This window comes from Anoplophora glabripennis, unplaced genomic scaffold, assembly GCF_000390285.2.
Source record: "Anoplophora glabripennis isolate ALB-LARVAE unplaced genomic scaffold, Agla_2.0 scaffold416, whole genome shotgun sequence".
Taxonomy (NCBI): domain Eukaryota; kingdom Metazoa; phylum Arthropoda; class Insecta; order Coleoptera; family Cerambycidae; genus Anoplophora; species Anoplophora glabripennis.
Genome location: NW_019416541.1, coordinates 400,636 through 415,965, shown reverse-complemented (window position 1 = coordinate 415,965; position 15,330 = coordinate 400,636). Strand labels below are relative to the sequence as shown.

Below are 15,330 nucleotides of genomic sequence, written 5' to 3'. Positions count from 1 at the left end.
CCTTAGCAAAGCGCATCCCAGGCTGCATAGCCGCACTACCCTACCCAACCATACCACACATAAACATGACACTACCCCCGGGGTTTACACAGACGAGCCGGCGAAGCAAGAAGAGCGCCAGAAGAAAGGGCCCTAGCCGGCGGGGCCCAGCCAGGACAAAAGGAGGTCCCACAAAGCGCCTACACCGGCCGCATTTGCGGTCGGGGTAGACGACGGATGGGGCCCACCTACGAAGGCTGTCCAGGCCTACACGAGATGAGGCAGGATAAAGAGGGATAATCCCCCTCGATCCCAAATCATTGAGGCCAATTTCTAGCCATAGAATAATGGCGCGTGGCGCGTGTTGTTACATAATACAGAGTTCTAATTGTTAGAGATGTTTAGTGATTTCTCAGCCCTAATGTTTGGACTTTTGAGAGAACCGAGTTGGTTATCCTGATGTAGCATAGTAGCTAGTTATCTATTGTCTCTGACTCTGATAGTAGCTGTCAATGCTGTCATTTGAGAACATTGTTTTGAGATTACATAAATTTAAATTTATTTAAAAAATGTCTTCTCAAGCAGTGAGGACGGTCGTAAAAGAAGTGAAACCCATTTTATCTCTAGATCATGAGGAAGCAAGAAAAAGAGTATTAAATCTGTACAAAGCGTGGCACAGGCAATTGCCATATATAGGTTATTAAATAATTTTCTAACTTAACCTAACATTTATGTAACAAAAATATTGATTTTTAGTTAAACAGTATGATATTCCTAAGAATGTGGAACAATGTCGAAATAAATTAAGGGAGGAATTTACTAAATTTGACAATATAAAAGACATTCGAGTTATTGATATGCTGGTGATTAAGGTAAAAAAAGTTTGTCCAAATACTATCGAATCGTTATATCGATTTATCTTTTAGGGTCAAATGGAACTAAAAGAGGTGGTAAATATGTGGAAACAGAAAGGCCATGTGATGTCTTACTTTAAAGATACAGTCGAACCTAAACCTCAAGATTTTATATCAAAATTCTTGTCGGGTAAAGAATAATTCACATCTTTCTGTTGTAGAATATTTTGATAGATTCTGTAAATACAATTTAATAAATTAACTTTATTCAGGAGTTAGTGTCTCTGATTTTCCAACGCATGTAACGATTTCAGTTATAGTAATAAGTTTTAAGTAACGTTTATTGGGCAAACTAAGACAAAACAAATTTGCAAATTGTTTATTGCAGTAATATACATTTCCTGGAAGAAAAGTGAACTTTTCTTCAAAATTATCACATGTAACTTATATTAAGCCATTTTGTGAAATGGTTTGTTTCTCGTGAACCTCGTAATGAGATCCACAGCCCATTGAGGCTGATCGGCAGGCACCATATGCCCTGCGTCTCTAACCAAGACTTCCGTGAGGTTACCGGCTTGCTTCACATACCCTGCCAAATCCGTACCAACATGCCACTGATATCTAGGCGCGGTTTTATACTCATCGGATCCGCTGAATTTCAAATTCTGCAAATAGTTGATAGTCAACGGATAAGCTACGATGATGTCAAGCTGACCGTTATATATCAACACACGATAATTACTCAGCAATTCCGAGATCCACGGAGCGACAGATTGCATTACATCGGAAACGAGGTTCAGTTCCACCGTTTGGTCTTCAGAGTGAAACGTGGAGTTCCCGACGTGGATCGCAGCTCGGATGTCCGTTCTCTGGACATATTTGACCATGTAGTCCAGTTCTTTGGACGGTGTTTCAGGGTAGAGGAAGTTGAAGTAATTATTGAACCCCGTCACGTTTTTGAACAGGGAAGTGTGGTTGTTCAAGTCGCCATTCAGGAGTGTGTCGAATATTTGGAAAGCTTTGGCAAATTCCTTGTTTTGTATATATTTTATACCTAAAATTGAAATTTCTGCTTTAAAAATACTTTCTAAGTTCATGTCGTAAATTTAGGAGGTTGTTTATTGGATTTAAAAATAATCGCTTTTATGCAGATTTCTATCATTTAGTCAATTTTTTTTTTAATAAAGTGGAAGAAGCCTCTTCTCTTAAAAATTAAGGGCATTGTTCGCTCGAAAGAGTTTTCTATACAAACAAAAGAATTTAAACATTTAATAGCTGAAGTATTTAGGGTCTACTGAATAATATAAAGTTTAGGGTAACGGAAAACGACCAACAAAATTGACAAAATCAGACTGACATAAATATGTTTAAATATTTTTTTTATCGTTACAAAACTTCATACGATTATAATTAAATATATCTCGAGTCTGACCTTAGTTCAGGACTGCATTCGTTCTCATTATTTTTTAATTTAAATGTGACAAATTAATTGTAGAAGTAGAGATTGTTTAAATATAAATATACCTCCATCTAAAAAATAGTTGAATGAATATGGTTTTTGACAACCCAAAAAACAACCTTTTGAAGTTTTGATATGGCCTTGCACACCTACCTTGCGCCTCGTAGTTTTGAACAGTGAGCTTCGTATTCGAATCGATCAACCCAATCTGATACAAATAGTCACTATATTTAAGTTGATGTTCAGGATCACTCAGTCCGTTCCCAATGCTCAATCCTTGTAGATTTATCTTGAGCTTAGCGGAAGGGTTTTTCTTATAAATGGTGTAAGAGATAGCAGGGACGTATTTCCCAGCATACGATTCGCCTGAAACGTAAAAACTATTCTTCTGCAACTCGGGAAACAAAGTAAAGAACTGCACCAACGCACTGTACAAGTCCAAACCGACTTGTGTTTCATTCTGGGCATATCCGTTATTCGTAAAGCTATAACCCGTTCCCACGGGGTTGTCGATGTATAAAACGGAATGGGAATTCGTCCACGTATATTTGCGTAGCTTCAACCCATGCTTACTCTTAACAGAGAACGGTCCGTTTTCTCCGAATAATCCGATAAGAGAAGTAGCCCCAGGACCACCTTGTAACCAGAGCACAACTGGGTCATTTTTATAATCCGTTAGGGATGGGAAGAACCAGAAAAATATGTTGGATTGATAGGCTTTGTTCACTGTTAAGTATCCAGAGTAACTTTTTATGTGCTTGAAACCATTGAAGTTCACCTGAGCTGCAGTCTGGGCTTCCTGAATCTTATTTTGTTCGATAAGTGGGGTTAGAAATAGGGGTTCCCCCGGATCGCCGGTAATTTTTTCTTCCTTAAACGTCCCGTACACATTGGGAAAAGCACAGTTGCACAGTTTAGTAAAAATATACACCAAATATAAAAGCGATAAGTTGTACATCACGTTAGGTTTTGATTCGTTGTGGTTCTATTTACTAACCACAAAACAGAAAAAATATTGCTAACTGATGGTAATTCGAAACAAATTTTTTGGAGGCGGATTTAGAACGCTAAACGAAGGTCAGAACTGTGAACCCAAGAGACAGAGTTTAATTTCAATCATCCAAAATGATAAAAAGTTACGATTAGCTGCAAACGGTGGTCTATGCTCTAAACCGAGTTTATAAACAGGAAGCTACAATTCTACAAACGTCGAGGAGGTTAAGAAAGAAAAAGGAAGGAGGTTACGTGGAGATTTGACCGGTTAAAGACCTTTTTATGTATAAGAAAAAAGTTAGAAATGACAAAGAAATGGTTTCGGATCAACAGTTTACATAAATTTTATTGTTAGTCTGAATTCTATCATTTTTTTTTTAATATACATCAGAACGTTGCTCGAATACGTTATTAGTTGCATATTTTCGATATACAGCGTAAAATTTTTTGAAAAATCACATCATTGAATGAATATAATTATTTGATTTTCAACAGTAGTTTGGAAAAAAGATTTGTTTCATTCTATTTGAATAATTCTGTTTATTTTTTTAAATTCCATAATAGTCCAGACGGTATCTGTTTCAAAAAGCCATATTTGGGTGAATCGTATATCCACGGAGATTTTTGGCTTTTTGGCTTTCAAATATCATATATAAACGATTCAATTTCGAGCAGGCCGAAGCAGCTCTGCTTCCCCCACCACCACCACCACCCGTACGATTTTATTGAATTTCTCGCTTGCATAAATAACTTTAAATATGTTTTAAAGTAGGTTGCCAATGAAGAAAAGTATTGTAATCTTAGACCTGGTAAGTACTCGGAATACCAAAGGTATTTTTCGAAAAATTAGCCCGGATGTCCCAGTACATTTAGTGTAAATGACGGCTATAACTACGTAACTAATTGATCAATCGATCTGTTTTTTTTTTTTAAAGAAGCGTCTTTCCAAGAACTTTTAAAACCTGCTTTAAAAAATTTGATTTGATTGAATATTCACAAAGTTCTAATTGTTTATAAGTACAAAAATTCGACCAATGTTTAAACAAGCGCCAGAGCTCTCCTAATTGACGGATTCGAATTTTTCAAAAAAAGTTTGAAAGCTTGAGAGCCCTTCTATATGTGATTAAATTTTCAAGTATCTAAGGGCCTTGGTTTTTGCTGTGCAAAATTTTGAAAATTTGCAAATTTTTTTTCAAAATCTGGATTGCAAAATTATTATGCAAAATCTATCGAACCGATTTTGATGAAATTTGGTGTGATAATTCTACATAACATGAAGTTTTTTTGAGCCAAGTATAAAGGTCCTATACCCAATTTAAATACCCCAAAAAAATTCCCTAAAAAGTATTGTTTTTTAACCCCATTTTTGTGATTTTTTCGATTTTTACCATAATAATCATGATTCATTCGATTTGTAACCAGTCATGTATTGTAAAAAATTTAATTACAAACATTTTTTTCCTCTTCCATTTTCGCCTAAAATCAACTCTTAAAAAGATACATAATTAAATAGGAAGAAAAATATGACATTTTTCCAATTTTTTTAACATATTGTGCCGTCAAAAGTTAAGCCCACGTTTTTTTTTATGCGCATAGAAAAATTTTCATTTCTAGTGATATTTGAAAGCCAAAAAGACAAAAGTCTCCGGGGATATACGATTCACCCAAACCAAAACAGATATCGCCTGGTCTATAATAAAATTTATCGAAACTTCTGAGGCAGTTTATTATTTCACAAAAATAATGCATATGAATTTTTTGCTACAAATAAAATTTTACTTATCAAAAATTCAGAATGAATCAGTTCGACCAACAAATCAAAGAAGCAAATAAATTTCAAAAATGTCACCTCTCCACTCATAATTGTAATGATACAACAGCGGTATTGTTTTAACACTACATATTATATAAATATTAGTTTTTATAAGTAACAAATCAGGAAAAACAATGCTAAACTAGTACACCACACAATTATTTACATATTCCAATAACATAACCTCATTACTGATCTGAGGAGACTGGAAATCTGTTGGATTGGTGTACTCCTGAACACAGATTTGGTGTATTAAACTTGTCCAATTTTTAGATGAAGCGACTTCATGAATTAATTCATCAATTCGTCAATGTAAAACAGCTATAATGATTACAATGAGTTGAGAATAATATTGTCAGTAAAATGTTCCTACAAATTTCTTTGCAATGTAAGCAGTTTTGCAGTTATTTTTTATTTATTCAACTAAGTGAGAAGTGTTTATTTTAGGCAAAAAAATTTTTCACTCGAAAATGACTTGTATCAAATGAAAGCATTATTATTTTGTCTTTGAAATACACATAAACACGGATCAAATTTTCACAATCATAGCGATGGTATTTTGCTGTATCTCCGCCACTAATTCATATACTCAAGGGTTGATATAATTGGGTACCATTCCTTTTAACTCTAAAGACTCATTAATTAAAATTGGACATATTGTGAATTTAATTTTATTTTTTTTTAATATGTAGGTATTTGTATTATTGATCTTTACTCTACTAAAACTGTTGATATTTCTTATTTATTGTGATAATAATTTACGTAGACAACAATGAACAAAATTTAGAATGTTAACCGAGAGTTTAGACCGACTTGTAGGAACACAAAGAAAAAATATGGCTCGTTAGAACTACCAATGTTTCGTTTCAAAGTTTCACATCCTGATAATGATAACATTACATGTCGACCAATTTGATTAATTAGTGCTAATTGTATTTTTTATAGATAAATACAGGACAAAACACGAGGTTATCGTTACAGACAAGTAATTACATAGAGGCACACTTTGGGATTTAAATGAAACAAACAACTCTTTTATAACGATTTACTGCAAACGAAGATTAATATATTATCACAAAACTCACAAAAAAAGTATATATCACATGCATTTACTCGGGATTACGCTTACTGTGGAACGGTTTATTTCTCGTGAACCGCGTAATGAGATCCACAGCCCACCGAGGCTGATCGGAAGGCACCATATGACCCGCGTCCCTAACCAACACCTCCGTCAGGTTACCAGCTTGCTTCACATACCCCGCCAAATCCGTACCGACATACCACTTATACCTAGGCGCAGTTTTGTACTCATCGGACCCGCTGAATTTCAAATTCTGCAAGTAGTTAACAGTCAGAGGATAAGCTACGATGATGTCAAGCTGACCGTTGTATAGCAACACACGGTAGTTACTCAGCAATTCTGACACCCAAGGAGCCACAGATTGCATAACGTCCAACATAAGGTTCTGCTCGACTGTCGAGTCGGTATGGAATGTCGAGTTTCCGACATGGATCGTAGCTCGGATATCGTCTCTTTGAATGTACTTGGCCATGTACTGGAGTTCGTCTGACGGGTCTACGGTGTTGAGGAAATCGTAGTAACTATCGAACCCTGTTACATTTTTGAATAGGGAATTGTGGTTATTCAAGTCTCCATCTAAAAGGCTGTCGAACACTTTAAAAGCTTCAGCGAATTGTTTGTTTTGGATGTATTTTATACCTAGAATAAATAAAAGTGTAGTGTATTTTGTGTTTGTTACCTCATTCCATAACTGTGTAAATCCCGTGGAATATCGCAATTTAAATAACATAAAAACATTTTATTTATTAACTAACATACCTTGATGTTCATAATTCTGAAAAGTCTGCCTCGTATTTGCATCTATCAGTCCCAACTGGTACAAATAATCACCATAATTGACTTGGTTCTCGGGATCGGTAAAACCGTTGCCGATGCTCAACCCCTGCAAATTAATCTTGAGCTTAGCTGAAGGATTGTTCTTATAAATCGTGTACGCAATCGCAGGGACGTATTTTCCTGCATACGATTCCCCTGCAACGTAAAACTCATTCTTCTGCAGGTCCGGGAACATGGTGAAGAACTGCTGTAGGGCATTGTACAAGTCCAGGCCGACCTGAGTTTCATTTTGAGCGTAACCATCGTTAGTAAAACTGTAGCCAGTTCCAACAGGGTTGTCGATGTATATAACGGAATGGGAGTTCGTCCATGCGTATTGCCGTAGCTTCAGCCCGTGCTTACTCATTACGGAGAATGGACCGTTTTCTCCGAATAATCCAATAAGGGACGTGGCCCCGGGACCACCTTGCACCCAGAGTATAACGGGGTCATTCGCATAATCCCCTAGGGAGGGGAAGAACCAGAAAAATAGATTGGATTGGTAGGCTTTATTCACTGTTAAGTATCCAGAGTAACTTGTTACATCTTTGAATCCATTAAAATATACTCGAGCTATCCTCTGAGCCACCTGGATTTTGTTTTGTTCGATATATGGGGTAAGAAATAGGGGTACCCCTGGATCGTCTGTAATTTCTTCTTGCTTAAATCTTCCGTACACATTGGGAAAGGCGCAATGGGTTGTTTCAGTCAGAAAGTGTACTAAAAATGATACAACACACAACTTAAACATCATGTAATCTTGAACTAAACTGCTTGGAGACCGTATCAAATATACCACAATAGGGTCAAGACCCTTGAAGGATAAAGCAATCTTGTTTATTTATAAAAATCTCTCATTTGGTACTCATCACAATGAACACTGAACACTTTATAAAGTTGTGTTTATAAATGCCGACAAAATGTTTTAAATGTTTTAATTCAATTATGGTTTCTGTTTACATCGTACAGTTGCAGTTGCATTGGTTAGGCAACACAACATGCGTATAATCTATTTTTGTGTTTTTCACTGTAACAGAGGTGGACTCACTGATTCAAATACTCGGAAATGTTATTAGAAGCAAAAATGAATTAATTACACTACTACTGTACAATTATATTACATTGAAATAATATAGTATGGATATAATTTTCAGTAACAATTTATGTTTTGATATTTATATTTTTTTATCATTTAAGAAATGTTTCATGTTTTACAACACATCAAAATTCACGCTGCGAGTGCGCACTGCGCATGCGCGCTTTAGCCACACAACTGGAGACAAACGACAGTCTTATAATAACCACATACTTCTATAGATAGGATAGAAGTATGTGATAATAACTAATTATTCTGTGGTCTTATTATATTTTCATTTTCTGAGTTTTGACCTGACTTCATTGAAAAACATTTTTCTACATTAGTCTTTTATGTTGTCATATATATTTATCTGTTCACGAGTATGATGACAAATTCCATGCAAATTCGCTCAACCCCGGCTCTTTCTGAAAAGAATCATCTGGCAACACTGTAGTTTAGTGTGTCGTTCATCTTCAGTCGTGAGTGGTAAGCGCAAACGCAGACGCCAAGAAAATAGGATTAAATTTTGAATGTTTCACATACCGGGAGTTATTTAATTTTAATTTGCTAATTACTTATTAGTTATTTTGTACAGTGTGTGGCGCAGTGAAATTATTGTAAGTGTGTTACGTGTTTTTATTGTTTTTAAACTGTCAAAAACTTAGATTTGACAAACGACCCTTTTAACAATAAATGATGAAGGAGATATACCATTATATGAGGCATTTCTCTGCTTTATAGTGTCCAGTTTGGGTCGTTCGGGATTTATGTGACATTTAAATTGGTGTGACATTTTATTATTATAAATTACAATTTACTACTACGAAGGACTAGGTACCAGTCAAAACAGTTTTGTTTTCATGTCTGTATATGTGTTTATGGGCGACAATACATGGGTAAGTTAATTTAAGTAGTTAATATATACGTGCCCAAAATTATAAACCCTCATGATTTAATTGTGCTTAAATTTTTTTTTAATATAAGAGGTGTGCCCTCTACTTTACACCATTTTTTCCAATTTGTTTATTGTTAGTAGTTTCCCCGCAATAGATCGGATGGAAATTTGAAGTTAAAAGTAATTTTATCTGTTTTAATCTAGTGAAAAGGGAGTTTCAAATAAATTAGTTTAAAAGTGTGAGGGGACGGGCTAATAAAAGAAAAGATTCATCCTCTTTTTTATGACATCTGATTTAACGCACTTGTTGGGAGGGTCATAATTCCAGAGAACTTCTACAGGGACGACACTTGGCGGTAATTTTACGAAGTGATAAAATCGTTCGCGACTCATTAATAAAAAATTGCCATAATGTTTTTAACGAGTAATATTTCAGATAGGTCGTAAAATTGAATAAAACCAAGTTTTCAGTGGGCAGAGAGTCATTATTTATCATAAAACGGCTTGTTATTTTGATTCGATTTACCAATGGAAAACAAATTACAATAAGTTATCGTAATTCTTCGAGTTATCTGTGAAAACAAGTGCGGGAAGAGGTAGTACAAACCCAACACAAAATACATACCTAGTAATCGACGTTCCAATTATTTTGAGCATATAGAGCGTCTAAACGAAGGTTTTCACCTGTTTGCACCAAAATAATGAGTCTTCCTGAACAATTCTTAACGGTTGTTAAATGTTACGGTTCCAGAAATTGAAATTTCCTTTTTTATGTTTGTTTTAATAGATGTCTTAATCATGAATAATTTGACCGATGCTCTGTAGGTACTTTGTTTCGAAATGTTCTAAGGGTATAAAGGGTGTTTCGAAAAAGGATGCCATACATTCAGGAATTGACAGGACATCAAAAAGTTTGACGATTTTTCCCTGTAAAAAAGAGAACGGTAATTTTTTTGGAAATCAGATTTAACGTAACTGGAACTAACCGCTAGATGCGTCTAGGTACAGTGTTTCTTTGGAAGTCAATTTGTCAACTACAAAAATCGTTCATCTTTCCTGAAATTCACGTCTGGCTATGCTCAGATCCCAGAACGCACTTGTCACTACCAAAAGCGAAATACAAAATATGCTTTCTCTTTGTCTTCTCCGATATTCTTCAACACTTCTTCACAGAAACCTAACACTATATAATAGCATGTCAACTTGTTTGCTAAATGAAAACATTCCGGCCATTTTCAAAACACTCAGCAAACAATTACTGAAATTGAATCACTTTTTTCCCGATTGTCAAGTTTGACGTTTAATTTCATAGCCAACTTTTGATTTTTCGATGATTTTAAATAACAGCGAGTTACTGAAGCATTTTGGCTACCAATTTTTTCGGATGGAATGGATTGACGTGAAATTTGAACTGTAGCTAGGGAATAGCCCAAAAAACAAAAGTTATTTAGTGCAGATGTGTGCTTTTACCCTAGGGGTGGTTGCCACCCTTTCTGGAGGGTGGTAATTTTTTTTATTAAAAATAACCTCACGATTCGATAGTGGTACGAATTCTAAGCAAAAAATGTTCTATAAGAATTTTTTATACAATCAATAATTTTTGAGTTATTTGCGCTTAAACATGTTCGTTTTAGCCCAAAAAATGCATGTTTTTTAGCCATTTTTCGTGAATATCTCAAAAACTACAAGTTTTATAAAAAAATTATCATTAGCAAAAATGAAGGTAATTAAATAGCAAGGAGATTGGTTTTTTATTTTTGTATATGGTATAGAACCCGAGTTGTGACTCCCAGAAGTTGAAGTCAATTTCTGTAATTGAAACGTTCAACGTCCTGTAGCGGAAAAATTAAAGGTTTTTCGAGGAAAACTTAAATCACACCTATTAAAGTTCTTGAAAAGACCTTTAAATTGAGTGGTGGTAGAAGTTTTTAGCATGAAAACTAATGAAGTTACAATCAAAATAAAATGATTGTCTTGATTTTTGAGAAATAAAATCGGTATTAAAATAAATGACGAAAAAAAAATTAAACGTATTCCTTCTGCAATTTACTTTTTATGTATTAGGTAACAGTAGATTCTGGGAATTGAACGATTTTAGAACCAAAATTAAAAAAAAAATTCATTTACCTTTAAATAAATTTTTTTAATATTAAAGAATCGCCGTTTTTTCAAAATATTTCAAAAACTAACAAAGTTATAAAAAAATTATACAATAAGAAATTGTAGGTTGTTTCTTACTGAACAATTTGCTTATTTTTTAATTTTTGTAGGACAAAATTTGACTGAGTTATGACCGTTAGAAGCTCAAAACTAAGCTGCCTTTCCTTATCCCTTTTAGCTTACAAATCTAAAAAACGAAGGGCTCGAAAAAACTGCAAATCTGAGAACTTAAAGTGCTTTAAATTTGCTACAAAATGGTTTTTTAAACAAATTTATAACTTTAAAATTACAAAAGTTAGGTATGGTAAAAAAATTAATCGAATTTTTTCGGTAAAATTTTCGGTGCGGGTAAATTACCATCATCTTTGTGTATTTTGGAACACTTGTGAACTGATTTGAGTAAGTATTTTAATAATATACATACACACACGTACCCATTTATAATGTATATATATTTTTTTATTTGATATAAATTTAATAAAAAAATATTAAGAATAAATTCAATAAAATTAAAAAATATTAATTATATCATCATACTCACATATAATTTTTAGGAAATTTTTCTATAAGGGGTAGGGTTTTTTATGAGGGGTAGGTCTTCCAAAATTTGAAACCCCACTCTGTCCCTGTTCTGTGTCAGTTCTTATGCGAACACCCTGTATATTTTTAGTACTAATAGATTTTAAATAATCCTACCATACTTTCGACGAATATTAAGAATACTAATGGTATGCTTAGGACCGATAAAAAAATGATTGATAAGGAAAACATTAAAATAAGTACTAGTAGTTCCTAAAGGTATTGCTCACACAGTTTTAAAGGAGCAGACCCTGTAAATTTACATAGTTTTGAACTTCTTCTAGTTCTTCATTTAAAATGTTCGTCCTGAATAACAAACTGTGCCGTTCGTCTCGCCAAATTCCTGATGTCAGCGAATTGTCGAACCTCGGATACTTTACCGGCTCTGAATTATTCAAATCATAGCGTCTGGGAGCTTTTATATAATAACAGAGGACTTTTTGTGGACCAATAAAACATAATATTTGCCCTTGACTCCTGCTAGACCTCACTTTACGCGAATCTCACAAATAAATCCGTCAAATATCCATATTTCGAATTTATGTCGTCGAAATCGGCTTTGGCTCGTATGGAAATTGGGGGAAATATGCAAATGCGGTTTTTTAGTGTCACATTTGGAGGAACGTGCCACGTGACGGATAGCGCGAAATCCATGAATTTCTATTTTATAGAGGGTGTCCCGAAATTAATGTTTTGCTAGCGCATAATTCTAAGTTTCGACCCCCTTTTCATCAGTTTTAATAATATTTCGAAGCGGTCTCCGAAAAAAATGCTATTTGTGAAATTCCTTTCGCATTGTTGAATATTTTTTTTACAAACAACACTTTGAAACATAGAAACATAAACTTCTCTTATTATTAGTTGTAGAAGACTTTGGTAAAATCGCACGTTCATTTCGAGACGCACCGTATAAAAAATTCTGTTTTCGAAAAACCCCTTTCGAACAACATTCGGAACGGGTGCAGCAGCCCAAGCCAAAGCCCAGTTGACGCCAAGGTGTCCTCACGAAGCGCGCAAGCCGCCAATATCCAGCGGGCTGGGAAAAACAAGCGCGAAACTTCAGTGTTCCGCGCGTTTTCCACCATCGAAGATCTCGGTGGTACGATTTCTTTGATATCTCGAAATAAGATCGTACACAAGTTTCGATTCGTCTCTTTTGGGGCCCGGATCTTTGCTTCAAGGTAAAGAAATTTGATTTTGATCTACAACAGTGAGTAAAAGTTAAAAAATAACTGCCCAGTCGTTAATGAATATGTAGGTGCGCATTTGCTGTTCAATTGTTTGTTTTGCCATGAAATCAAAACGTTGTTGCAAACTGACTATTTTTATTAAGTATGTATTTTATATTTGGCGCCCGATTATTTGAGGGTGCTTGTGGATATGTCACGCATAGTTGATCAATTTTAAGTTCAAAGGGCATCCTATATTTCTCATATAGAAATCTCATTTTTAATTCAGTCCTGTACAGGGTGTTTCAAGCGATAGACTTACTAAAAAAAAAACGAAAACATAAAATGGAAATCTGCTAACTGCTAATCGAATGTTATCAAAAAAAGACAAGAATGTGATTTCTAGCTATATTCTGGCAGTTTTGTGGCAATACTGGTGGATGCCGTTGTAAATGTTAACGGAGTTATGTTTATTAAATTGCTTGTTTGGCCATATTGAATCGAATTCAAAATATTTGTTTGGCTGCCAATTTAATTCTCGGCCCTTGCTGTGAATTTCCATCCACCATGACGTTTTAGTGAAGTGATGTCACCACCAGCATCAACCAATATCGTGGTTGAACCGCGGCGAAAACAGTTTTTCGGTATATATACTAACATTCAGAAGATTTAAGTAAGTAGCAGTTTCTTTTCCCATGTTTCAAATTGGTTTTGACGGTGCTTTTTTCATTTACGTAATTGATCAAAAAAAGGTTAGGTTATACAATTTTTTGAACGATGGTTCTTGTACATTAAACATATTGCATATTTTCCTGCAACTGCGAAATTTCGTGTTGTAAATTTCAATTTACGTAGCTTTTGCTCTTTATAAGCTCCTAAAATAGTAAATATATTTTCCATCTATGAACAAACACGGTTTTCCGTTAAATTGCACTGAAAAACTAAGATCCACTCCAATAAATTAGGATATTTCGATATGTTTTGTTTAATGTAGATTTCAAAACTGGATGTAACCACAGCGTTCAATTCTTATTGAAAGGCTACTAACATTAATTTCGACCTTACAGTCAACTGAGAGTAAAAGGCTTCGTATGTTTTTGCTGATTATAATAAATTCTTTGCGGCTCTTGCGGTTTGTTCTACAATTTCTGGTGCAGTTAAATTTCAAATTCACTCTCACTATCTGGCACTTTTACTGATTTTATTCGCAAAAAGCAAATGTTTTAGGCAAGATGAACAGCAACTACGAATTGATAAATTTTATATGTCAAGCTCATGGCAGTGACTGAATATTACTGTGATTTATTTCTATTGGTTATAATCATGTATCATAATAAAATAATCTGTATCTTCATGAATTTCATTAAAATACAGCTATTAAATGTCTAATAAATCATTAAAAGTATGGACAAATAGAATTCAATTCAATCGAATTAATTAATTTTGCAAAACGGCGACAGCGTCGTTATCGATTAACTTTTTTTAATTACCAAGCACTCCATGAAGTGACGATTGCATTTGTTTGGAGTCGATTACATTTAATATAACTGCCTACTAGTACTAAGTTCAAACTGTTTTTTTTCCATGGAAAGGAAGAAATTTGTAAGGAAGATACACAATAGATATTTCTTATTTTATATAATAGTGTACGGGAACAATATCAGTTCATGTTTATTTCCAACAACAACAAATAAGCCGGAATGTTTCTACAGCTCTATTTTTAATGTTGTTTGCTTTCGCGTTTAATTATGCTCGATGATAACATTTAACTAGCCGTTTTACGACAATAAAAGTTACAGTTATCACATTGGAATCAGTTAAGTAAATAAACAAGTGCATGGAAATGGCTCGCATGTTTCGCGAGCTTGATGGATCGTGTCGTTTTTTTTTTCTACTACGCATGCAGGGGGGGGGGGCAAATTTATAAGTGTAGGGGTCATTGATGTAATGAGTTGTAATATATTTTTTACACCTTAAAGATGTTGAGTTTATTAACGATTGTTTCTATAAACTCTTGTTAAAACCCCACTGAATTTTCTCAAATTTTGATTTGTTCTATGTTCTATGTTCAGCCATTTCTTGTGGTCCAAAAAGTATTTCAAAGTAGTTTGAAGATGATACTCGTCTAGCAAAAATAACTTTACGACACTATAATAAAACTCCTAATGTATTTTTACCCAGAAATATACAAAATTCCTGGCGTTCAGCTATATTTACCTAACTTTTTTAAAATATACAGGATGAAAGTACATAAATAAGTGGGTTAATTTTAATAAAATGATTTCTGGTAAATATTTCAAATAAAAAAATTGAACTAAATTTTTTCCCTCTCCGTTTGAAGGAAGGGAGTGCGGAAATATTTATTTACATGAAAGGCTGCAACTCTCAAATAGCACTTACTTATTTTATACCCTGTATAGTCATCACTCAGTGTAGTGAAACGTAAAAAAGCAC

General features: G+C 34.3%; 4 protein-coding genes across 5 annotated transcripts in view; 2 read left to right on the top strand and 2 right to left on the bottom strand.

The window, feature by feature from the left end:
• The first annotated feature begins 465 nt into the window (after positions 1-465).
• On the top strand, positions 466-1,107 carry LOC108908775 (NADH dehydrogenase [ubiquinone] 1 alpha subcomplex subunit 6). Its single transcript, XM_018712907.1, has 3 exons — positions 466-675; positions 736-851; positions 906-1,107. The coding sequence occupies exons 1-3, from the start codon at positions 549-551 to the stop codon at positions 1,032-1,034; spliced, it is 372 nt and encodes a 123-aa protein (XP_018568423.1). The 5' UTR covers positions 466-548; the 3' UTR covers positions 1,035-1,107.
• Positions 1,108-1,198: 91 nt separating this feature from the next.
• On the bottom strand, positions 1,199-3,535 carry LOC108908768 (venom serine carboxypeptidase-like). The gene is made up of 2 exons (XM_018712901.2): positions 2,446-3,535; positions 1,199-1,887 (listed from the first exon to the last, which is right to left on the bottom strand). The coding sequence occupies exons 1-2, from the start codon at positions 3,248-3,250 to the stop codon at positions 1,283-1,285; spliced, it is 1,410 nt and encodes a 469-aa protein (XP_018568417.1). The 5' UTR covers positions 3,251-3,535; the 3' UTR covers positions 1,199-1,282.
• Positions 3,536-6,129: 2,594 nt separating this feature from the next.
• On the bottom strand, positions 6,130-7,955 carry LOC108908770 (venom serine carboxypeptidase). Its single transcript, XM_018712902.1, has 2 exons — positions 6,939-7,955; positions 6,130-6,818 (listed from the first exon to the last, which is right to left on the bottom strand). Exons 1-2 carry the CDS (start codon positions 7,747-7,749, stop codon positions 6,208-6,210), a joined length of 1,422 nt encoding a protein of 473 aa, XP_018568418.1. The 5' UTR covers positions 7,750-7,955; the 3' UTR covers positions 6,130-6,207.
• An 842-nt stretch (positions 7,956-8,797) lies between these two features.
• Positions 8,798-15,330, top strand: part of LOC108908771 (calcitonin gene-related peptide type 1 receptor) — a 197,211-nt gene continuing 190,678 nt past the window's right edge. The window contains exon 1 of one of the 2 annotated variants that reach the window (XM_018712904.1): positions 8,798-8,969. The gene's annotated coding sequence lies outside the window, so the exon portion shown is untranslated. Of the gene's footprint in view, positions 8,970-12,771; positions 12,889-15,330 lie in introns of those variants that run through there. The other variant, XM_018712903.1, reaches the window with a different exon arrangement.

What these genes read in the sequence shown, in the direction of transcription:
- LOC108908775 (XM_018712907.1), top strand. Translation starts at nt 549, where the DNA reads ATGTCTTCTCAAGCAGTGAGGACGGTCGTAAAAGAAGTGAAACCCATT. An exon ending in CAGGCAATTGCCATATATAG is followed by an intron (nt 676 to 735) that starts GTTATTAAATAA and finishes ATTGATTTTTAG; the next exon opens with TTAAACAGTATGATATTCCT. An exon ending in TTGATATGCTGGTGATTAAG is followed by an intron (nt 852 to 905) that starts GTAAAAAAAGTT and finishes TTTATCTTTTAG; the next exon opens with GGTCAAATGGAACTAAAAGA.
- LOC108908768 (XM_018712901.2), bottom strand. Translation starts at nt 3,250, where the DNA reads ATGTACAACTTATCGCTTTTATATTTGGTGTATATTTTTACTAAACTG. An exon ending in TCAAAACTACGAGGCGCAAG is followed by an intron (nt 1,888 to 2,445) that starts GTAGGTGTGCAA and finishes TTTCAATTTTAG; the next exon opens with GTATAAAATATATACAAAAC.
- LOC108908770 (XM_018712902.1), bottom strand. Translation starts at nt 7,749, where the DNA reads ATGATGTTTAAGTTGTGTGTTGTATCATTTTTAGTACACTTTCTGACT. An exon ending in TCAGAATTATGAACATCAAG is followed by an intron (nt 6,819 to 6,938) that starts GTATGTTAGTTA and finishes TATTTATTCTAG; the next exon opens with GTATAAAATACATCCAAAAC.